Consider the following 24233-nt stretch of genomic DNA (forward strand, 5'->3'; position numbering starts at 1 on the left):
TGTGGTATTGGCGAAAGCATAGAAAAATAGATTGATGGAATACAACAGAGAGCCCCAAAATAGACTCACTCAAATATAGTCAACAGATTTTGGACAAAGGCAATTCACTGGTGAAAAATAAAGTCTTTTCAACAGATGGTGCTAGAACAACTGGAAGTCCATATGAAACAAATGAACATCATCACATATGTCTTATCTTAGGCAAAATGTAACTCAAAATGGATCATTGGCCTAAATACAAAATATAAATCAGTAAAACTTCTAAAAGTTAAACATAGGAGAAAATTTGCATGATATTGGGTTTGGCAATGAGTTGTTAGATACATCACAAAAAGCACCATCCATGAAGAAATTAATAAATTAAACAACAAAAATTTAAAATATTGACCTGTGAAGGACACTGTTAAGGGGATGAAAATAAATGCTTCAGATTAGGAGAACATATTTGCAAATTACATATCTTGTGTATCCAGAATATATAAAGAACACTTAAAATTGAACAGTAAAAGAGAAAATATAATTTTAAAAATTGGCAAAATATCTGAAAAAATATTCCACCAGCCCTGTAAAGATGGTAAAGTATCATATTAAAATATGTTCCATATTATCAGTCATTAGTAAAATGCAAATTGAAACTGGAATGAGTACAGAATGAGATATAACTATTAGAACAGCTAAATTTTATTATATATATTATATATCTATATATGACAATATCAAATGCTGGCAAGGATGTGGAACAAAAGGAACTCTCATTCATTCCTAGTGGGGATATAAAATGGTTCAGGCATTTTGAAAAACAGCTGGGCAGTTACTCATAAAATTTAACAAATGATTATTATATGAGCTAGCACTTCCACTGGGAATGAAAGATATATAGGAAAAATTAAGGAAAAGACATATATTAAATGGAAAAGAAGATATGATATCATATATGTGTATATATATATCTGTATAAACTACAGATACATAGGTATAAACTTGGCCATATAAAAGAATAAAATTGTTTGAGACAACAGGGGTGGACCTAGAGGGCATTATGCTAAGTGAAATAAGTCAGATAGGGAAATACAAACACAATATTAATTATTTCATTTATATGTGGAATCTAAAAAACAAACTAAACAAATAAACTAAACAGAAACACACTCATAGGTACAGAGAACAAACTTATAGTTGCCAGATGGGGGGGGCGGATTTGGGGACTAGGTGAAAAAGGCAAAGGGATTAAGAAGTACAAATTGACAATTACAAAATAGTCATGGAAATGTAAAGTACAGCTTAGGGAATATAGTCTATAATACTGTAATAACTATATATGGTGTCAGGTGAGTGCAGAACTTATTGGGGGTATTGCTTTGTAAGTTATATAAATGTCTAACCATTATGCTGTACACCTGAAACTTATATATTAAATGTCAAGTGTAATTTTTAAAAATTAAGAAATTCAATGGCATCAATTACAACAATAAACATAAATAGATTAAGCAATCCAATCAAAAGGTGGAAAAATCTCATTGGATTTTTAAAAGACCTAACAAGATCTAACTGTATGCTTTCTGTGGAAATTAAAATTTAGATTCAAAGATACAATAGGCTGAAAGCTAAAAAAAATAAAAAAATACACCATGCAAACAGCAACTAGAAGAAAGTTGGAGTGCTATACTAATACCACATGAATTAGATGATAAAATATTGCTAGAAATAAGTAGGTACTTTTTATAATGGCAAAAGGATTGATCCATCCAGTAGATATAGTAATTGCAAATATATATGCCTATGAACAGAGTCCCCAAATATGTGGAGCAAAAACTGATACGATTCAGGAATAAACAGACAATTCAAAGACAGTTGTTGGAGATTGCAATACTCCACTTTTAACAATAAATAGAAGTACACAGATCAACAGAGAAATAGAGACTTAAAAACACTAACCACAAAATAATCCTAATAGTTACTTATAAATCATTCCAACCGAAAACAGCAAAATACACATTATTCTTAAGGGCACATTGGGTATTTTCCAGGATAGATTATATTCTGTTATAAAAACAAGCTTCAATAAATTTAAAATAATTGAAATCATATAAAGTATGTTCTCCAATCACAGTGGAGTGAAAGTAAAAATGAATTTCAGAGTGAACTTTGGGAAATTTACAAATATGTGAACCAGAAGGAAGGATATGATAATTAGAGAATAGGAAAACATTAGAAAAAATGAATAAAACCAAAAGTTGGTTCATTAAAAAGATTAGCTATGGCTTCTCAGCCTTTTGGCTAAGATCATGTGTAAAAGGATTAGCAAATTCAACAAACTTTAGCTAAATTGAACAAGAAAAAAAAAGAGAAAACTCAAATTAATTAATTCAGAAGTGAAAGGGGAAATATTACTACTGATCTTACAGAAACAAAAAGAATTATATGGAAGTATTTATTATTAGCAACTATATGTTAACACAATAGATGATGTAGATGAAATGGACAAATTATTAGAATAACAAAAACTTCCAAAATGGACTCAAGAAGAAAAGAAAACTGAAATGCTCTATAACAAGTAGAGACTGATTGAGTAACCGAAAAAAAACAACCCCAAAAACAACTTGCCGCAAAGAAAACTCCGGGCTTAGATGGATACACTGATAAAGTCCACCAAACATTTAAAGAATTACTGAATTTTTTGGACCGTAAGATGTATAGGATCATAAGACACACCTAGGTTTTAGAGGAGTAAAATAGGGAAAAAAATGTTGATGCAAAAAATGTGGTAAAATATTTAATAACATAAATAACACAGGCCACCACCCCCTCCCCTAACAGCGAGCCAGCGAGTCTGTAAGCTACATTCAGACTATAAGATGCACCCCCACCCCCTCCAAATTTGGGGGGGCGGTGTGTCTTATAATCCAAAAAATACAGTAACACAATTCTTCAAAAGCTCTTTTGAAAAATAGAAGAGGAAGAGAATATTTTCCACATCATTCCTTGAGGCCTGTATTTCTGTGATACCAAATGCAGATAAAGATATCTGAGGGAAAGAAAATTACAGAGCAATATATTATTAATATAGATGCAAGAATCCTTAACAGTATACTAGAAATTGAATCTAGCAAAATATAAAAAAGATTATATACTGTTGGCAAGTTAGCTTTATTATAGGAATTCAAGAATGGTTAGATCTCTGAAAATCATGTAATGTAATACACTTCAGAAGTTTCTCAATCTAATAAAGGACATTTATGAAAAACCCATGGTTAATATGGCACTTAATGGTGAAAGATTGAATGTAATTCCCCTAAAATCAGGAATAAAAGAAGAATGCCTGTTCTCACCTCATATTTTCAACATTGTACTAGAGGTTCTACTTAAGGAAATAAGGTAAAAAATAAATAAAACACATGCAGAAAGGAAAAAATTAAACTACTCCTATTTGCAGATGACATGATCATATATACGGAAAATCCCAAGGAATTCACTAAAAAATTCTATTATGACTAATATGATTTTAATAATGTTGAAAAGCTACAAAACATGATGGCTAGAGGGAAAGGGGCTGGGAACTGGGAGGAGGTGGGCAAATACTGTCAACAATAAAAATATAATTAAAAAATGACTGATCCATAATGAAACATAAATAAAAGAGGCCCTGGCCAGGTGGCTCAGTTGGAGCATCAGCCAAAAGGTTGCGGGTCTGATTTCTAATCAGGGCACATGGGTACTGGTACCTAGGTTGTGGGTTCATACAGGAGGCAACCAATCTATGTTTCTCTCACACATCAATATTTCTTTCTCTCTCTCTCTCTCCCTTTCTCTTCGAAATCAATAAAAATGTATCCTCGGGTGACAGGGTGGGAAAGGACCTAAATAAATGGAACAACATCCCATGTTCATGCACCTAAGACTTAATTGTTAAGATTTTGATACTTGTTGACCTACAGATTCAACAAAATCCTTACCAAAATCCCAGGTGACTTCTTTGCAGCAATTGACAAGTTGATTCTAAAATTCGTATGAAAATTTAAGAGGCTTGGAAGAGCCCAGATCATCATGAAAAAGAGGAACAAAATCGGAGGACTAACACTTCCCAGTTTAGAAACTGAACTGAAAAACTATAATATTACAGTGTGGTGCTGGCATAAAGATAGACATATAAACCAATAGACATAGAGACCAATAGACATATAGACCAATAGAACAGAGAGCTCTGAAATAAACTCAAATTTATGGTCAATTAATTTTCATCAATGGTTCAAAACAATTCAGTTCTTTAATCTTCAACCAATGGTGTTGGGACAACTGGCTATCCACATGTAGAGAATGAAGTTGGACCTCTAACTCATACCATATGGATCAAAGACCTAAATGTAAGAGCTAAAACTATACATAAATCTTTGTGATTTTGGATTAGATGTTTTCTGGGATATGACACCTAAAGCAAATCAACAAAGGAAACAATGTGTAAATTGCACTTCATCGAAATGAAAAACTTTTGTGCTTCAAAAGATATGTCAAGAACATAAAAAGAGAACCCAAAGAATGGTAGTAAATATTTGCAATTCATAGATCTAATAAGAATTTACTTTCCAGAATATATAATGAAGTCTTACAAATCAACAGAAATAAAAAGACAACTTAATTTTTTTAATGGGCAAAGAATTGGAATAGACATTTCTCCAAAGATATAGAAATGGCCAACTAATACACAAAAATGGTCAATATCATTAGTAATTAATGAAATTTAAATTAGAATCACAATGAGAAATTTATATACACTCAAGATGGTTATAACAAAAAGTGGACAAGTGTTAGTGAGGATGTAGAGAAAGTGGAATCCTCATATGTTGCTTTTGGGAATGTAAAATGGTGAACCCACTTTGAAAAATAGTTTGGCAGTGTCTCAAAGTATTATACAGTAGTCCCATTAATGCTGGGTTTTGCTTTCCATGATTTCAGGTACCCATGCTCAACCACCATCTGAAAATATTAAATAGAAAATTCCAATAATAAACAATTCATAAGCTCAAAATTGCACACTATTCTGAGTAGCATGATAAAATGTCACACCATCCAGCTCCATCCTGCCTGACATAAATCATACTTTTGTCCAACATCTCCACACTGTGTACTCTATCCGCCTGTTAGTCACTTAATAGCCCTGCCAATTATCAGATTGACATCATGATATCAAAGTTCTAGTGTGCAAGTAAACCTTATTTTACTTAATAATGGCTCCAAAGCACAAGAATAGTGTTGCTGAGTGGTGGGGAGAAAATGCAGACAACTGTAATTGAACAACAATAAAGTAATTAAAAAGAAAAAATAAAAAAAGAATAGTGTTGCTGGCAATTTGGATATGCCAAAAGAAACTGGGAAGTGCTTCCTTCAATGGACAAGGTAAATATAGTGCAATAAGATATTGTGAGAGACCAAATTCACGTAACTTTTACTATGATATATATTATAATGATTTTATTCTCACTAGCCATTGTTAATTTTTTACTGAGATTAATTTGTAAGCTAACCTTTATCATAGGCATGCATGCGTAGGGAAAAATATAATATATATAGGTTTTGTACTATCTGTAGTTTCAGGCATCCACTGAAGTATTAGAACACATCCCCTGTGGATAAGGGTGTACTACTGTAGATAGTTACCACATGATTCAGTAATTCCACTCCTAGGTATATATCCAAGCAAAGTAAAAACATATGTTCAAACAAAAAGTTGTATAAGAATGTTCATGGCAGCATTATTCATATAAACCAGAATTAAAAACAACCCAAATGTCCATCAGTTCATGAATGGAAAACAAAAAGTGGTATATACATACAATGAAATATTATTCAGCTATTAAGAAGAATGAAGTACCTATATGTGTTACAACATGGATAAACATTAAAAATATTATGCCCAATGAAAGAAGCCAAGTACAAAAGGGTTGATTCCATTTATATGAAATGTCCAGACTAGGCAAATCTATAGAAACAATAAGTAGATTAAGTGGTTGCCAGGGGCTGAGGGGAGGGGAGAATCTGCAATAATTCTGAAGGGTATGTGGTTTCTTCTGGGGTTGATGAAATGTCCTGGAATTAGTGGTGATGCTATACAACCATGTGAACATACTCATAACCAAGAAAGCGAAGATGGCAGGGTAGGTAAACACAGCTTGCCTCTTTGCACAACTACATCAAAATTACAACTAAATTATAGAACAACCATCATTCAGAACCACCAGTAATCAAGCTGAATGGAAGTCCTACAACTTACAGAATTAAGGAAGAAACCACATTGAGACTGGTAAGAGGGGTGGAGATGTGGAAGGGGCTGGTCCCATACCCATGTGTGGTAGGTGAAAGTCAGGAGGGATATCTCAGGACCAAGGGAGTGGGGAGTGCTTGGTTGAGGGGGATAAAGGGGGAAAAATTGGGACAACTGTAATAGCATAAACAATAAAATATAATTTATATTAAATATATATACTAATAACCACTAAGTTGTACTTTTTTTTAGATTTTATTTATTTATTTTTAGAGAGGGGGGAAGGGAAGGAGAAAGAGAGAAAGAGAAACATTAGTGTGGGGTTGCTTCTCACATGGCCCCCACAGGGGACCCGGCCCACAACCCAGGCATGTGCCCTGACTGGGAATCAAACCAGTGACCCTTTGGTTCGCAGGCCTGCATTCAATCCACTGAGCTACACCAGCCAGGGCTAAGTTGTACATTTAAAAATGGTACTTTATGGTATGTAAATTATATTTCTATTAAAAAATTAAAAATGTATATGAAAAGATATATCAGGCAAATATTAAGCTAAAGCTATAGAAATAATATATGTTTATTAATATCAGAAAGAAACTGCTGCAAGGCAAAATGCCAATGATATTAAACCAGAAATAAATAAGCTCCTTATACATCAATAAAATCTTCAAGTCGCCAGGAAGATATAACAATTCTAAACTTATGTGTAATTATTTACAAAGCTTCAAAATTGACGTAGTTACAAGAAAATATTAACAAAATTTGCATATCAATAAGCAGCCAAAACCACAGAAAAATATAGAGCATTTGTACCAGATAAACAAACACGACTTAAGTATATACTACAGTGAACTGAACTATAAAATGTACATTCTTTTCAAATGCTCATGGAACATTCACCAAAAACTTTCAAATGTTAGAGTCTAACAGTTAGACCATAAAGCAAATGTCAGTAGATTTCAAAGAATTAAAATCATACAAAATTTGTTCTGTGAACAGAATGAAATCAGACTGGGAATGGAAAGGGCACTGATCTGTTAAAACAGAAGCTTGTCTTGCACAAGGTCTGGCAGAGATTATAGGAAGCCTCCTGCTGTGCTAGAAATTAACCCTTTAGTTGCAAGATGATAAGCAAGCCAAATGCTCATGAACATTAAGATGGATAAATAAGCTGTGGATATGCACAAAATGTAATATTACACAGGCAAGAAAGAATAAACAAACTACAGTTGCATCCAGTGATAATACAGATGGCCAACAAAACATAATTGTGAATGAGAAAAACAAGTCACAGATGAATATACACAGCTGTTCAAATACTTTATACATGTTAATGCATTTAATCTTCAGAACGACCTCATTAAGTGATTGCGTAGCTCCCCTCCCCCACGACCCTCTTTGGGGCCAGGCAGGTCTTCTGGAGAGGATAGAGTGAAAGTAACACAGAGTGACTGTTTTTACTGAGCATCCCCATGTGCCATGTTCTGGGTTTGATGCTGGGGATACAATGGGAAAAAGACCACACACCCACCTTCTTACTTAAATAATAATAACATTTATTGAGTGCTTACTATAAGCTGGGCACTCTTCTAAGGGTTTTATAAACTGTAGCTATCTAATCTTCACAACAACACTGTTACTAACTTCTTTTTACAGATGAGGAAATGGAAGCACAAAGAAGTTAAGAGACTTGTCTAAGGTCACAGAGGCAGGAGCTAGGACTCAAACCTAGGCAGTCTAAATCCAGAACATCTGAATCACTGAATCAGCCCAACAATATGGGAAGGTAGGTAGGTATTAATCCTGTTTTACAGTTGAGGAAAGAGGCTCAGAACTACAGTGAACACATATTTTTTTTGCATCCTTTATGTGACAGAGACTATATTAGGTGATTGATGTATATTATTTCTCCAACCTGGAAAAAGTTCCCAGAAATCTAAGGATCCTAACTCTGGAGAACACAGGCATGCCAGCTCAACCCAACAGTCCCTTAGAAAGGATCAAGAGTGACCAGGTGGGTAAGAGTGAGATGTAATTCTGTCTCATCCAGGTTCCTAGATCTCCAAATGAGTGAGTAAAACTGCCAGTGGAGAGGAGGAGAAAGAAGAACATGAGGTTCCCCCCCTTTCTCTTCTTCCTCCATCTACACCCTATATCCTACATACTGCATTTAACATCCTACATCTTCCTGGATCCTCTAAGCAACTACCTCTCCCCCCGCCCTGAGCAGACGTGACCCTGGACCTTCTGTAGCATTAGCATAGTGGAGGCTTGGTCAGCTTGTCCTTGAGTTGTCTCGGTCCAACAGTCCACAGCTGTTTTATCTCTGCCCACCTTATGGCTCCTCAGGCCATAATCCTTGTGCTGGAAGTACCTTGGTTCACAACTGTTCCCCATTATCTGTGAGAAATGGTATAATGCAGTTTTCAAAAAATATTTTATAAGTTTCATTTGCTTCTCCTTTGCCCCTCCTTTTTCTTTAATTTTCAAAGTAAACATTACACCAACAGGCTGTCCCTAAGAAGACTGAGTGTCTTCTCCCTCTCTGGGGAGAGCAGCAAGTGTCCATATGTGCCAAGAACACAATGCAGGAGATCGGACACCCAGCCTTTCCCAACCAAGTCAGGTATAGATTTATTAGAAGAGGCTTGAGAAAGGGGAGGAGCAATGCTGACCAATGACATGGCACTGTTGTGTACCCAGTACCTGTCCCCGAGAAACAGTTCTAGGAACCATCTCCTTATATCCACCCACTATGAGACAGGACCAATTTCCAAAAATTTCACTGAGATCACCAAAATGGAACATTCTAGGCTAAGCACTGAACAGTTCCAAACTAGAAATGTCAAATTTCAAACAAGAAGCATTCTAAATAAGCTGGAGATGGGGAAGAAAAGTTTCTAGGCAAAAATTCCTCTGATTAAATGATCTTGATCCAATCCTCATTCTTTCTGTCTTTATCTCTCTCTTTTTGTCTTTCTCTCATTCTTTACCTTTTCTAACATTAGCCTCTTGTTATCTTACACCTACTTCATCTAGCTGCTCATGTATTCCAATGCTCAGGTTGGGGTGGGAGTGGATGGGGGGCATGCCTTTGCTCTTTTTCTATACCCACTTTACCACCACCACCTTGAAGCCTATGGAAGCAAACCCCACTTACAGCCCCTCCTCCGTTGCAGCCCACTGCTGCCGCTGCTGTGTGGAATCCAGATCTTCTGCAACCTGGTTTGGGTGAGTTCTTCCATTTCTTGAGACATTTTAGGTGCCACAGCTAATGACACCACTGTCCATAAGATACCGGGCCTTGTGGACTGGGACTTCTTGTCTTGCTAACTGTCTCTTCTGTTGCTGTGGCCACAGCAGCAGGTAGACAGAGTTGGGACAGGGAGATGAGCTGGCTTCTGAACCCTCTGGCAGCCTGTCTCCAGCCTCCTTTCCTTTTTCCTAGTCCTTGCCTGCCTTTGCTCTTCTATGTACCAGTGAGGGCTTAAGTGCAGAGAGGGAGAGGTTGGGCAGAGGTCAGCAGAGGCCTCTGAACTCCAAGAGCTGTGTACATAGGAGATAAGTGCCTTCCAGCAAAGGAGGGCAGCCAGCAAGACAGCCGAGGTCTGGCCAGCCACTTCCCTCCAATGAAGACAGGACTACTAGAGTATGCAAATAAAAGACCAAAGATCATGTGCTTACACGCTGTGTAGAGTGGGGAGGCAAAGGTGTTGGAAGTGGGTCTCAGTAGCTTTCACAGCTTTGAAATAAAATACAGGCCCAAGTAGAATGTCAAGTTCCAATCTGGAAACTGAGATCCATATCAGAAATGCAAGGTTCCCAAGTACAAACATACATAGTCCCTAATGAAGAATGCAATGTTTTGATCTAGCAGTCAAAGGCCCAAACTGGAAGTGGAAGATCCACTGCCTTACTGGCCCACCCTCCCCTACAAAACAAGGGCCTCCCCTAGTTTGAATCACAGCACTTGTCTTTCCCTGAATTCTTCTGCCTTTCCTATTGGAGGCCCTCTCCTCTTAAAATGTGCTGCCTGGGGTACTCTTGGAGAGATGGGCACTATTCAATCATCTCATGCTCTCTTCAGCCAAGGCTAAATAAATCAGAGTAAACCTGACACCTCTGGGAAGAGGAATGAGTGCAGCCATTGCTGGGGGAGAGATGGCAAGCGCTGCCCACATGGCTGCCAGCAGCTATCAGGTGGGACCTTATTCAGAACCTGGCTAAAGTTCCTCATGCCAAGCCATAAGAATGGAGGTTTAGAGTGGAAGCTGAAGCAAGCTGAGTATGGGGAGCAGGAAGCAATGGATTCAAACTAGGACACCCACCCTGATATCTCTATTTTACCCTCTTTCTTCCCCTGGTTGTATTGAGGCTTTTTATGAGTGGATCTCATCTAAAAGTACAGCTTACCTGGAAGATGTCCAAGTGTTCTCTTACTTCATTCTTTTGCAACCTTCCCACCCCCTGGTGAACCTCTGTTGATTGGCTACGGGAAAGCTCAACTTTCTTCCACTGAGTTGGGTTACACAGGGGCAATCTCTTGGGGCTAGAAATCTCCAGTCCCTACCCTCCAATGCTCTTAGATACACTTTGCCTTTTAAGAAGTCCCTTAATGTACATTCTCAGTGTCCTAGTCTACACAAGGGTTAGATTCCTTCCACTTGTTGTGTATAAATCATACCAAACTCTCAATATATTTCATAGCCTGCCCATGTAAATCAATCCCCTGAAGCAGTGGATCAAAGTGATTAAGAGCAATGGGCTCTTGGAGCCATACTACCCAAATGGAATCCCACCTCTGCCCTTTGTTATGAGACCCAGGGCAGAAGACAAACTTCTTAGTACTTCAGTTTTTTGCATCTGGTAAGAGTACCTACCCGTTTATGGTTGTTGAAGATTCAACATGGTAATACATGTGAAGCAACCTGGGAAACACTCAATATATATATCACCTAACACTGTGATCCCCTTTGTGAAGTAGATGGCCAAACATGTCTTTGGCAAAGGTAATGCTGAGCATACAGGAATCACTGGTTAAAGGAAATTTACGACATTATGACAAAGGATTAACATTTATAATAAATAAAGAAATCCTCCCGATCAACTAGAAAAATGAATTCACTTTTATTTTTTTGGTTTTTTGAAGCCTCCTAGAAATTTCTCATCCAACCCTCTCAGGTGAGGAAATGGAGGCCTAGAGAAGGGAAGTATTTTCCTAAGTTCCTATAGCAAATAAGTCACCAAGTCAGGAGTAGAACACTGAGCACTGGATTTTTCCCAGTCCAGGGCTTTTCTTTGGTTAATTAATCAGTCTAGCTTGATTTAAGAATGTGGTCTTCCAGATTACCTTGGAATGTTTAGTCTCAGAACTAGACTTTGAAAGACATATAACTCTCTTAAATTCAAATAAGTCTCTTAATAAATATCACTCTGCTAATGCTAATAATATTAATAACTCTTTAAATGTATGTTTTCTAAAGCAGCAACATATTTCTTATCCTAGTTGCTTCTTATGAACATTCTCACTAGCCTCACAGGGAAACTGAGGTCTAGAGAGGGGAAGGGGCTTGTCCAAGGTAATCAAGCCAGTCACATGAACCCTCTTCTGTTTATAGTTTTGTCCTTATGATCTTGCCAAGAGGCAGAAAGATAATTTTAGCACTAGGAAATATGATATAGGGAGCTAGCAGGCTGAAATGGTAAACCTAGGATCCAGTCTTGAAACCCCAACTTAAAACTGCCTGAATTTGGCTATTTATTGATTTATTTTTACCACTGTTAACAATTCTGATCCCAGAAGCAGAAGAACTAAACAAACTTTATGGAAAGGCCTGATCCTGGCTCTTGTCAATCAAGCCCCAACCTACCTCTCCAGTATATATCTCTTTAGATGCCCATGCTTAAACTATGCTGGCTGACTCACTGGGCCCAAAACATGCCATGCGCTAATTTTTGCCTCTAGGCCTTTGCTTAGCCTGGAATGCCTTCTGTTCCCTTCCATTCTCAGTAAGATACAACTCACTCTTCAAGATCTGGCTCAATGTTCACCTCCTCTTGAAAGGCTTCCCTGTATTCTCAGGGAAGAATGTCTTTGGTTCTCATATTGTCTATATCCTTCCATCTGTCTGAGCAAGTATCCACCTGTGTTTCACTGGTCTACTCCCCCACTAGACTGTGAGATCCTTGAGAATGAGAATTGGATCTCAGCTATCTGTGATCTGTTTCTCCAGCATCCAGTTAAAGCTCTGGCACAGAGGAGACACTTGCTCAATGAGTGTTTGTATACTTTAGAACATCTCTTTGCCCTAGATGAGATAAACACGTAGACAAATAATCCCCATTTAACAAGGTAAATGTTATACAGAAGGCTATGCAGGACCCTGGGTGGGGGAACTAACTTGGTTGAAGATAGAAGTTGGCATCTAGAAAGTTTCTCAGCCTTGAATGGGGCAGAGCAGAATACATGAAAGAAGGACATCTTCCCTGAAAAGGTCCAATTAACTGGTTAAAGAACAAGGGTTCACTCAGTACCAGAGACTCACTCAATACCAAAAGCTGAGCCACAAATTCTAAAATGGGGTTAACTCTGGGGAGGAAAAGCATACAGTGTGACTTCCTGAGGCCCACAAATCCTGATTATCCTCCCAAAGTACAAGGTATGTTAGAGAATCCCATTAAAAGCAGTATCAAGACAGGACTGATGGGTAGCAAAATCACCAATGGGGTCTCCCTACTGGTAATTCTTGGAGTGTGTGGGTGTGAATGCATTTGGAGAGGGGAGATTGGCCACATGCTTACAGGCCAGGTGCCTATATGTAATTATCAGGTCTTCTGTGGCAGCAGCCTAGGATCTATTTTTTCCTTAGCTACCTCCTTGGTCCACCATCCTCCACTACTTTCAGCCCCCTGCCTTGGATCCAAGCTCGCTGCATTCTAGTTCTAGGTGTGGCTTCACAGACCATAGTCACTCAGGGAGAAGAGCAACTAGAGGGTTGTGGGTGGTACTGCATGCTGAGGCTGCAGAAAAGTCGGGATCACTAATGTCAGGCAGAGCATAGAGGTCTTGAAATATCTCCAAAGAGCATCAGTTCCTGTCCTTCCATTCCTCTTCACCTTGAGACAGTCCTCTAGGGGGATAAGTTAAAGACTTCAATTTCCATTTTAGTGAGGAGGCTATCGAAACCCAGAGAAGCTAAAAAGCTTGTTCAAGTGCCACAACAAACCAGCCCTACCTCATACACTGGGGGAAGAAAAGAAATCTCTATCATCCAGGTCATTCAAAACTGAAGTAGACCAAGTTAGACTTCTGAAAGCACTAGGGAACTATCCTTTGGACTAGTGTCCCACAAAGATAGGTCAGAAGGATGATAGGTAGATAGATAGATGATAGATAGATAGGTAGATAGACAGATAATTAAATATAAGTATCATCTTTTCCCTAACTTTCTCACAGCCTTTAATGCACACTTCAAGTGATCACCTATGTAAAAACAAACAGACAAACAAACCCAAAAACTTTCCAGACAGCCTAAAGGATGGATTTGGATTTGTGTAACTCATTTTTTTCTGTTTTACCTACCTGTTCTCCTAAAGGTTTTTCCTTCCATTGCTATTTATCCGGACACACAGTCAGTCCTCTTCTATTTAGAACCCCCAAATGGGTCCAGTGGGTGGCGTCAAAGAGGGAGCCTGGAGCCTTTCGTTGGTTTCCTGGGAAGGCTGGGGAAGTATCCTTGGTAAGAGGTGTGTGTGTGTGTGCTTTGTTGAAATATCAGCTGTTGTAGTTGCCAAAGAAGTTCCTGAGCCACCCAGAGCCTTTTCTCTTCAGGCTAACCATGTGTTCACATTGCCCCAAAGGTCAGAACTAATATTAACAAGCCACTGTAGAAAGGGGAAATTAAAACCAGCAACTGAGACAGGCAAGATCTGTATTTCCTTGGGGCTAAGTTTCAGACTGTTCTTCAGGGTAAGTAGGCATGATCTCTTACTGGAAAGTGATTTGGCAATATGAAGTAAGAGCAATAAAGAGGTTCATTTCCTTTGTCCCAGTTATCCCACTCCTGGGACTCAATCCTGAACCAATAACCACCAGAGCATAAAAAAGTTCAAAGCACTAAATTTTACATTATAATTGCAGAGCTATTTTCTGATGGCAACAACTGGAAGGTAACCTTTAAGACCTCCAGGAGGAAAAGCATCTCTTTGGGTCTTTTCTGCAGACATTGAGGATGATAAATCTAAGGCTATAGAATTCTGGGAGGGAAATAATTATGCTGCAATTCTGGGTGAGGAACCTAAGGATGGAAAGTTATGCTTTTCCTGGACATTGGCTAGGTCTATTATTTCTATTTTTGTATTCTGAAAAGTTGTTAACCTGTTGGTGCTCTTGCTATTGTCCTTTGTTCATTCATTCAACAAATACTTATTGAATCCTGTAGTATATGTTACCCCTTATATTAGGGAATGGGACTAACAATATGAATCAGATTGGTCATTGCTGTCAAATTGCCGGCAGTCTAGTGACAGAAATAGAAATCAGTGGTTAGCTGTGCAAGGTGACAAGTGCAGTGACAGAATGGACCCACCACAGTGTGCCGCGGGGGGCTGGAGGAAAAGATCCAACTGGGAAGGTGTGTGGTTAGGAAAAACTTACTCCAGATTATATTCCTTAAGCTGATTAAGATAGAGTTTGAAAACCGGCTCCATCGCTTTTCTGGCACTGGAGTGAATTCACTCCACCTCTCTTACTTAGTCTTAATGTCCCTTAAAGAGTTGTCCTGAGAATGAAATGAGATAATGCATATGGAAGAGGGATGGGCTATACTGAGAGACAGTGCTATTTTGGAGCTTGGGTAGTCCACTTAAATTCTCTGGGCCTCAATTTTACTCATCTGAGAAATGGAGCCAAGAGCATGTATTTGCCAAACCATGTCCTTAGGGATGCTGTAAGGCTGAATACAAATGACTGCAGTGCAGGCTTGAAACAGCCTCCTCGCGCCCACTCCCTCCGTCCAATAAAACCAGAGACTCTCTCCCAAGTCTTTTTTTTTTCTTTCCAAGTCTTAAGCGCTTCTTAGTCTTCCCTCCTGAAGCAGCGAAGTTCCTTTCTCGAGTCCTGCCCGCCCCTCTCCCCACTCAGCGAGCACAGTTAACCCAGCTACTCCCAGGGAGCCAGCCCCACAGCCATTTGCTCACTAGCTGAGCGGGTTGTCACGTTAGGGGCGGGGCTTCGGTGGCCGCGCATTTCCGCTTAACATTTCTCTATTTAAAAAGTGGCGAAATTTCATTTGTAACTAATTCGAAGCACGAGCACAACTTTTGAGCAAGCAGAAACGCAGTCAGACTAGGGTGCATAGCCTAAAGTGCAGCAAGAGGAGACCAACTGGAGGCCTTTTACCCGCCATTCATTCCTCCTAGGCGTCTGCACCGCCCCCTTCAGCATCCCCTCCTCCAACCAATGGGAACTGAGGGACTTGAAGCCCCGCCTTACGTGCGTCCCACCCTTCCGTGGCACGCAGGAGAACGCCAACGTAGCAGCGCGCGGAAGGCCGGTCCCGGCGGACTGGGGATCGTCCAGGCTTTCTCTTATCCCTAGGTTCAGCACCAGCTGAGAGGCGTTAGCGGTTGTCAAAATGTTGCGCGTGGTGAGTTGGAACATTAATGGGATCCGGAGCCCTCTGCAAGGGGTGGCAAACGAGGAAGCCAACAACTGTACCGCCATGGCCATGGCGCGCATTTTGGACAAGCTGGATGCTGACATCGTCTGTCTTCAGGAAACCAAAGTGACCAGTGAGCGCTCAAAAATCCAGGACCCCCTACCATACTTGCCCGTTTCTGCTAACTTTTGCCCGCTGCTCCATCTCTTTTCACTGTCTTTAGAGTTCTCCCATTAGAGTCTAATGGGGTGTCAAACTCTTTTTTGGGGGGAGGGGGCACATCAGCCTCGCAGTTGCTTTCAAAGGGCCAAATGTAATTTTAGGACTGTATAAATGTAACTACTCAACAGTTAAGTGAGAGCTCGGCGCTCTCTCCAGGTAGAAACAGGGTGCTTGGTAGGATAAAACAAGGTGGAGGGCCAGATTTGGCCTGTGGGCCTTGTCTTTGCCACCTCTGCATTAGATCCTGTTCAGAATCCTGATCCTCTCCCCTTTAAACCCCTATTTCTCAGTTCACCTGGGTTTCCTAATTCCCAACTCATCTTTCCTCAGCAGAACCTTAATTCCTTCCCCCTTGCAACCTCTAGCCTCGCTCAGATCTTCTAATTCCCACTCATTCTCCCGCCCCAGGTCAGCCCCTATAATCCCCCCAGACTCCTTCCTGCCCCCAACACAGATACTCTAATTGCCACTCCATCTTTGCCTCCAGATCGGACTCTAATTAATTTTGCCTTTTTACACCTACAAATCAGATCCCTTGGTCCCCTTATATCTATTCCCATCTCTCCTCCCCAGCTTAGAGCCTCTCATCATTTATACCTCAGGTCCCATCCCAAGCTTAGTCCTCCTAATTCCCTCTCCTTCCCACCCATCTCCCACTCCCAGCTCACTCTCCCGATCCCTTCACTCCCCATGCACTACCTTCTGAGACTCCCTAACTACTTTTCCTTCCATCTCCAATTCAGATCCCTCTCCTTTCTCCTATTCCCAGGTCAGATTCCCAGTTCCCTCTCCCATGTCTCCATTCCCCACCACCAGCTCCTTCCTGTCACTTAAGTCACCTCCCTTCTCCCACCTAATTCTCCATCTTCCATTCAATAGTTCCCCCCTGCTTCTAATTCTGGTATCAACTCCCTCTCTAGTCTCCACCTTTCTAGCTCCTCCTCTAGTCATAGATACTTCATGTTCTTTTTCAACTCTGACTCTAATGTATACAAGGAATTAACCTACATCTGTAATTCCAGGCCTTTGTGTGTCCTGGGTCTTAGTTTTATCTCTGACATGATCTTTTTTTCAGGGGATGTGCTGACAGAGCCCCTGGCTATCATTGAGGGCTATAACTCCTATTTCAGCTTCAGCCGCAACCGGAGTGGCTATTCTGGTAAATGGGGGCTTCTGGGGAACTTTAGTGATAAAAGCAGGTAGGGGTAAAGGGTTTTTAATATTTGATTAGAAGGTAATAAGAATCATAGGATTTTAGTCTATAGCGCTAAAGCCACATAAAATTATGTGTAAATTTTTATGTATAAAATTACACTTTGGACCTCAGAAGCACAATAGTGCGGTGGCTAATCCTATGAGCTCTGGAGTCAGACTACCTGGGTTGAAATCCTAGCTGACTTCCTAGCTGTGTACCCTCTGGCAAGTTACTTAACCTCTTTATGCCTCAGCTGGAAAATGGGGATAATTCCTACCTCCTAGGGCAATTATAAAGATAATGATGATAACTAATACTTGTTGAACAGTTACCATCCATTTGTGTACAACACTTAGAACATTAGCTGTTGTGGATGATGGGATTGAGATTTCAGGGTTTGAGTAGAGTTTCCTTAGGCTCTAGGGAGCCATAAATGGTCTTTGAGTTGGGAGAGGTGTCAGTACAGCACACTTAATGAAGATGAACCAGGTGACTTGTGTGGGGGCAACAGGCTGTTGGCTACCAGGCCTGCTCAGAGTACCCTGTCTGTCTCCAGGTGTGGCCACCTTCTGTAAGGACTGTGCTACGCCAGTGGCTGCTGAAGAAGGCCTGAGTGGCCTACTTGCCACTCAGAATGGGGATGTGGGTTGCTATGGAAACATGGATGAGTTCACCCAAGAGGAGCTTCGGGCTCTGGATAATGAGGGCCGGGCCCTCCTCACACAGCACAAGATCTGGTAATAGCCCACCTCTTCCTGTCACTGAGCACTGCTGGTTCTACTCTTTTAGTCTGGTGATTCTGAGGCTAGCCTTTATAACTTTCCAAACTTGCCTTTCCTGGACTCTAGTCCTACTTGGGTTACTCACTGTGTGACCCTAGGCAAATCATGTCCCCTCTGAGCCTTGAGTTCTCTGTCTCTACAGTGGAGGCTGGGAGGTCCAGCTCTCCTATTACCACAGCCAAAGGTAACTTAGCCTAGGTTGAACTCATTGCCCCAAGATGCTGTCTCTCTGTGTGTCCTATCTTTGTGAATGGCAGCACCCCCACCTGGTTTACCGGGGTGTCATCCTAGATGCCCCTCCCCTTGCTGCATCCTTAGTCAGTCCCCAGGTCCTGTGCATGTCAGCTCATTCATGTCTTTCTGTCCCCTTTGCACCCATTTCACAGACAAACATTAAGTGGAGGCCACATTGTGTGGGAAGGAGAGGCTTGAAAATGACTTTTTTTCTCGCGGGGGGGGTCTCTTCTTCCCAGTACATGGGAAGGTAAGGAGAAGATCTTGACCTTAATCAACGTATACTGCCCCCACGCCGATCCTGGGAGGCCTGAGCGGCTGGCCTTTAAGATGCGCTTCTATCGCTTGCTGCAGATCCGAGCAGAAGCCCTCCTGGCAGCTGGCAGGTACTGCAGACCTGGGCAGCAAGGCTTCCTTGAGTTTGTCTTGTGTGCCCAGCCCTATGTCAAGCTCCATTGGAAGGGATATGGGACCTTTGTCTTTGGAGGTTTTTCACAGCCTGGTTACAGATACCAGCATGCCTACCAGAACAGGCTCTGCTCTGTAAAGCTGTGAGGAACAGGTAAAGTGACACAAGCATGGGTGTTTACTCAGATACCTCTGAGCACCAGTCCTGGCTCCTCCTCTTACTCACTGTAAGCCCGAAGGCTAGTCCTGCCTCTGTTTTCTCTTTAGTTAAATGAATGGCTGCATCCCTACCTCACAGAATAGTTTTAAGGATGAAATGGGTTGAGGAGTATAAAGTTCCTGGGAGCAAATAGTAAGTGTTATCCCAGGGAGGGACAGGAAAGTGAGGGTGGGTTAGAGTAATCAAGGGCTGCTTCCTAGAAGAAGTGGTACCTGAGTTCACCTTTGAAGGACCCGAAAAATACCATTAGGTAGAGATTAGTCAGAGAGTCATGTCAAATGAAACAGTGTCACCTTTGGAGATCAGAATTAGGTTGCCCAGGAGTAAAAGGAGCAGGGTTACGATAACATTGGAGAGGTAGGCAGTTATGAGTTGCTGCTGGCTCTCACCTTGGCCTCAATTTGGGAGGTGGCCTGAGCTCTTGAGCCTAGGTGAAAGTAGATGGGCCAAGACTCCTGCTTCCCTCTTGAATGTCCACTCAGCAATCCCACCATTGTGTTTTCCAGCCATGTGATCATTCTGGGTGACCTGAACACAGCCCACCGCCCCATCGACCACTGGGATGCAGTCAACATGGTAAGGCTCCCTCCAGGGCCCTGACCTCATCTCTGACTATGGTTCTGTTCAGCCAGCCAGCTAATGCTGTTTTTTTGGTCCAGGCACAGCTTCCCTTCATGGAAAAGCAGAATTAAGTTTGAAATATTATTCTCAAAGCACAGAGGATTGTTTATTCACTCAAAATACGTTACTGACCCTACCTATGGCCTAGCCCTGAGTCACCTGCTAGGGACCCAGTTACCACTCAGTTTGTGCTCTTGGCCCCTCAGAGCTCTCAGCATGGTGGTAGGCTATGGACACATGACCAGCCAGTTATAGAATGGTGTCTTTTAGGCGGAGGCAGAGATGGCAGTCCAGGCAACTAGGGAGCTCAGAAATGGGATTCCTGGGCCAGCCTGGATATCCGGGGAGGTATCTGAAAATGTCTGAATTATAAAAGATGAGTAGAATAGAGCTTTGGGGTGAGGAGAGCAAAAGATTCCAGCATGAGACAGGGTGCACATTGAGATTTTTCCTGGTGTGCTTAGGGAATTGCAGGTCCCATTCCTGTTAGGGGGCGACCTGGGAGGGACAAGAGTGGGAGGAGATAAGGCTCTTTTGGGAGCCAGATTCCAAGGGCCTTGAACATCACATTGTCTTGATCATTTTCCTAATACACTGTCTCCTGCTTGTGAGCCTTCGGTACCTCCCTGTTACCTCTGTGATGCAAGAGAAAACATCTAGGCCTGGCTCTCAAGGCTCTTTCTGCTGTGTGCCCAGTATCTATTTTTTTATCTTCAGTATCTTTACACACTGTCCACTCTAGCCAGGTCATCTTCTCTCTGCCCATTGAAAAGTTACTCTGATTTTGGCTTTTCTCACTATACCCTGAATTGGTGGTCATCACCTCGCTTCTGTGTTTTTTCTTGTATGAACCTCTTATTTCTGAGTCCCGCTAGGCCAATGATTCTCATCACATCAGAACAGAGCTTTTCCAAAAAAAGAGATCAATACCTTGACCATTTAAATCAGAAACTGTCAGTAGCAGTACGTTTTAAAAGCTCCCAGGCTGATTTTATTGTACAGTCAAGTTTGAGAACTACTGCCCCACAACCTATAAGGCTTTCTTGTCTTGCCTTATTTGTTGTGGTGGGGGGGGGCGGGATTAGTAATTTATGCTGGTATAGTTCAGCTCAGCACTGAGCTTGGCTCAAAAAATGCTGTAGGAAGATTTCTTGATTAGTTTATGGAAGACTCATGTAAACATAAATGTGGCTCCCAGTTTAAAAAAATGAGCAGAAATGAGATAATGGTGGTGGTGTGCTGGGGAAGGGGGTGTATACTACAAAGTATGAGCCTTTAGTCCCTCACTGTCTTATTCCTCATCAGGCATTTACTCAGGCTGTTCTTGCTGCTTCCTGTGATAGTGTCATAGACCTTTGTGCCTTCCCTCCTTAGTTCAGAACTATTCTAGATCCAACTGCACCTCTTACCTCCTTTCTTCCAAGACAAGAGAACTAATAGTACCGGGTCACATGACAAACACTGTCCAAAGCAGCAGAATATGTCCACTTCCCACCAGACCAGCTCTTCTAGTCTTCCCATCTCCCAAAAGACCACTATGATCTCCTTGGTTGCTCTGACTGGAAGCCTGGGAATTGTGTTAGCATTGTGCTTCTTCCCCCACTGCCACCCTTCCCCCATTTAGTTGGTCAGCAAGTACTATAGAGTCTAGCTCCAAATCATCTCTTAATTTCATTTTTCTCTGTTTTCTTTGGTACTACCTTAGTCTAAGTGACCATCATCTCTTGCTTGCATGAACTGAAATAGTCATTTGCTGCTGGTTTTCTGGCCCCCAGTTTGGTCTCCCCTCAGGTTTTCGGGCATGGTGTCCCCTTCCTCCACAGGCCCATCATAGAGGCTGTTCTCTCAATTTGTAACACCCTGTGCCTGGGTTAGTCTTGCTTAGCCTTTACTTTTCAGCTCCAGATCATCTCCTAAAAGCCTCATTGGTCCCCAGAATGAGATCAGGTTCCCACTTTGTCCTAGCATCATATCTAGCACATGATTGGTGTTCTTTGATCATTTGTTGCATTGAATGAGTGAGTGGGTGGATTGGATGGATGAATGAATTGGGGAGCTGAGTCAAAAGAAGTGTTCAGACCTGGATCCCTGGAGCCTGTCAGTTCAGGAATGAGGGATGGTCATCAAGGGCTCTGACACAAAAATAAGCCAAATAGTGCCAGAGCATTTAAATAAAGGGCAGCAATCATCTTAACTCTGGGCCCCGGCCCTACTTTCTAATGGAAGCCACTTTGAACATTCTAATTTCCATTCTTTCCATGAGCAGTTCTAAGTATTGCTTTGATTAAGTAAACAATGTATCAGCAAGGATGGAAATTGAATCCCTGTGCTGGACTGTGTGATCTTGAGCAGTAGTCTTTGGAACAACCACATTTTCTTGTCTGTAAAATGAAGCAGTTAGTCCCTTCCAGTTCCAGGCATCTAGTTCTGCCTCTCTCTCTTCGTCCCCCTTCCCCTTCCCCAGGAAAACTTTGAAGAGGACCCAGGACGCAAGTGGATGGATGGCTTGCTCAGTAACATGGATTGCCGAGCTGGGTGCCACGTAGGGGCCTTTATTGATAGCTACCGCTGCTTCCAGCCAAAGCAGGAGGGGGCCTTCACCTGCTGGTCCACACTCACCGGTGCCCGCCGTCTGAACTATGGCTCCCGTATTGACTATGTGCTGGGGGATAGGACCCTGGTCATAGATACCTTCCAGGCCTCTTTCCTGCTGCCTGAGGTAATGGGCTCTGACCATTGCCCTGTGGGTGCAGTCTTGAACGTGTCCTCTGTGCCAGCGAAACAGTGTCCATCTCTTTGTACCCGCTTCCTCCCTGAGTTTTCAGGCACTCAGCTCAAGATCCTTCACTTCCTAGTTCATCTCAAACAAGATTCTGTGTGCAAGCAGTCAACACTGCAGCTCAGCAATCAAACCCAAGTACAGATACGCCAAAACAAAGCCCGCATGCGCTCAGCCAGGCCTCGGGCAAGTCAGGCTGGCTCCATTAGAGGCCAAAAGAAACTGATGAGCTACTTCCAGCCGTCCTCCAGCCATCCCCAAGCTTCTTCTAATTTGGAGCTTCCTACCCTGGGTGCCCTTGTGACACCAAAGACCCCAAAAGACAAGGTGTTGGCCAAAGTGGTGGAGGGGCAGGCCAAGGCTTCAAAGTCCAAGGATGAGAAGGAGGTACAGATTTCATTCTGGAAGTCGGTGCTGGGGGGCCCCTTGCCCATGCCCCTCTGCGGGGGTCACAGGGAACCATGTGTGATGCGAACTGTGAAGAAACCAGGACCCAACCTGGGCCGCCACTTCTACATGTGCTCCAGGCCCCGGGGTCCTTCCACTGACCCCTCTTCCCGCTGCAACTTTTTCCTCTGGGGCAGGCCCAGCTGAACCAACCTAGGCCTAGGGATTGTGGCTTGGTCAACCCTGGGCATGCCCCTCCTGAGGCTAGTGCCTTCCTAAGCTGTCACTTCTTCCCCTCTCCCTCCTCCCACTTCACCTTCCTCAAGGATCCTTTTGTTTCTCTTCCTCTAAGTCCCCTCTTCTTCCTGCCTATCTCCTCATTGGTGTACTTCTTGTGCCTTAATGCTGCTACCCAGGCCCCCACCCTACTTCCCACCTTCCTGTAAGAAGTACACAGGAACCAGTTGCTCTAGGACATTTGAAAACCCTTCCCTTCCTTGCTGGGAAATGTATGTATGCCTAAATAAAGTCTGTGTCTTTGTTTTAGTGCACCATGTCATTTGAACATTTTGGATATACTCCATGAGATGTTATCTCAACACTGGGTTTGCCAACTACCTGTAGCCTGATAATATAACTCAGGAAGAGGAGAGGAAGGAGGAATGGTGCTCACCATAAAGGGTTCTGCTGAGTTGTAGGGTTTCCTGCACTGCTGAGGTTGGGTCAGCAAGGGAGGTGGGTGTGGTGTGACAGAAAGCTCAGGTGGGCTGTGCCAGCTATAAATCAGCACTTCCCAACTGGTATGTCTAACAGCTGCCATAAATGGCTTATAGGGTGGAAAGAAATGGATCTGTCAGCTCTAGAGTTGCCAGGCAGGGTCAAGAATTGCACAAGGGTCAGGAAAGATGGCCTCCTAGGCAAGCATTATCATTACTTCACCCAAGTGTGCCATACAAATATTTTCTTTGTGCTGTGAACTGGTAAGGTTGGGAGCATTGCCTTGATCAAGTTGCTTGCTATAGTCAAGACTGTTTCTCGGCTTGTAAAATGGGGCTGGTAAGTCCTGTTCTATAAGGCGTTGTAGGAACAAAAGAGGATAATGGATTGAAGAGGGCATCCATTCCTTCTGCTGGAAAATATCTCCAAAGGTTTGGTAAACTACTCTCCTCCAGGTAGTTGGTTGGAGCTGACTCTCTCCTGGTTTCAGGGACTACCTGAGATCCAGGTTTCCAGGTTGACCAGTGATGAGTCAATCCCTGGATTTTTCTTGAAACCATTGGGTAAGAGCCATTTCAAATAAACCTGCCATGTGTCTCAGGTCTTTGTTCAACTTACTCTGTGGTTTTTGCTTGTCTCCTTTCTGTGTTTCAGTTTTCCTATCAGTAAAATGGGGTGGTCAGATCAACAAGTGATCTGTGGTTCAGAGTCAGGAATAGTGCAGTTTATTCTCTGACCAACAGAGGGCTACAA

At 42.0% G+C, this 24233-nt stretch overlaps 2 protein-coding genes across 5 annotated transcripts in view; one reads left to right on the forward strand and one right to left on the reverse strand.

Moving 5' to 3' along the window:
• The window catches only part of PFKFB1 (6-phosphofructo-2-kinase/fructose-2,6-biphosphatase 1), a 45061-nt gene extending 30846 nt beyond the window's left edge, over positions 1-14215 (reverse strand). The window contains exon 1 of one of the 3 annotated variants that reach the window (XM_036016624.1): positions 13839-14215. In XM_036016624.1, the coding sequence (XP_035872517.1) occupies positions 13839-13866 (28 nt within the window). In that variant the 5' untranslated portion in view covers positions 13867-14215. Of the gene's footprint in view, positions 1-388; positions 403-9416; positions 10138-13838 lie in introns of those variants that run through there. The other 2 variants (XM_028522690.2, XM_036016625.1) reach the window with 2 other exon arrangements.
• A 1550-nt stretch (positions 14216-15765) lies between these two features.
• On the forward strand, positions 15766-24078 carry APEX2 (apurinic/apyrimidinic endodeoxyribonuclease 2). Of its 2 annotated transcripts, XM_028523114.2 has the most exons (6): positions 15766-16048; positions 17213-17296; positions 17889-18069; positions 18588-18734; positions 19483-19552; positions 22062-24078. In XM_028523114.2, the coding sequence occupies exons 1-6, from the start codon at positions 15892-15894 to the stop codon at positions 22968-22970; spliced, it is 1548 nt and encodes a 515-aa protein (XP_028378915.1). In that variant the 5' UTR covers positions 15766-15891; the 3' UTR covers positions 22971-24078. The 2 variants fall into 2 exon arrangements, with proteins under 2 accessions (XP_028378915.1, XP_035872955.1); XM_036017062.1 differs by lacking the exons at positions 15766-16048; positions 17889-18069.
• The last annotated feature ends 155 nt before the right edge of the window (positions 24079-24233 follow it).

The sequence above is a fragment of the Phyllostomus discolor genome, chromosome X (genome assembly GCF_004126475.2).
Source record: "Phyllostomus discolor isolate MPI-MPIP mPhyDis1 chromosome X, mPhyDis1.pri.v3, whole genome shotgun sequence".
Lineage (NCBI taxonomy): Eukaryota > Metazoa > Chordata > Mammalia > Chiroptera > Phyllostomidae > Phyllostomus > Phyllostomus discolor.

Excerpts from the sequence above, each read along its gene's own strand:
- APEX2 (XM_028523114.2), top strand. The coding sequence starts at position 15,892 with ATGTTGCGCGTGGTGAGTTGGAACATTAATGGGATCCGGAGCCCTCTG. Across the intron at positions 16,049-17,212 it reads TCAGGAAACCAAAGTGACCA|GGGATGTGCTGACAGAGCCC; the intron begins GTGAGCGCTCAA and ends TCTTTTTTTCAG. Across the intron at positions 18,735-19,482 it reads GCCCTCCTGGCAGCTGGCAG|CCATGTGATCATTCTGGGTG; the intron begins GTACTGCAGACC and ends TGTGTTTTCCAG.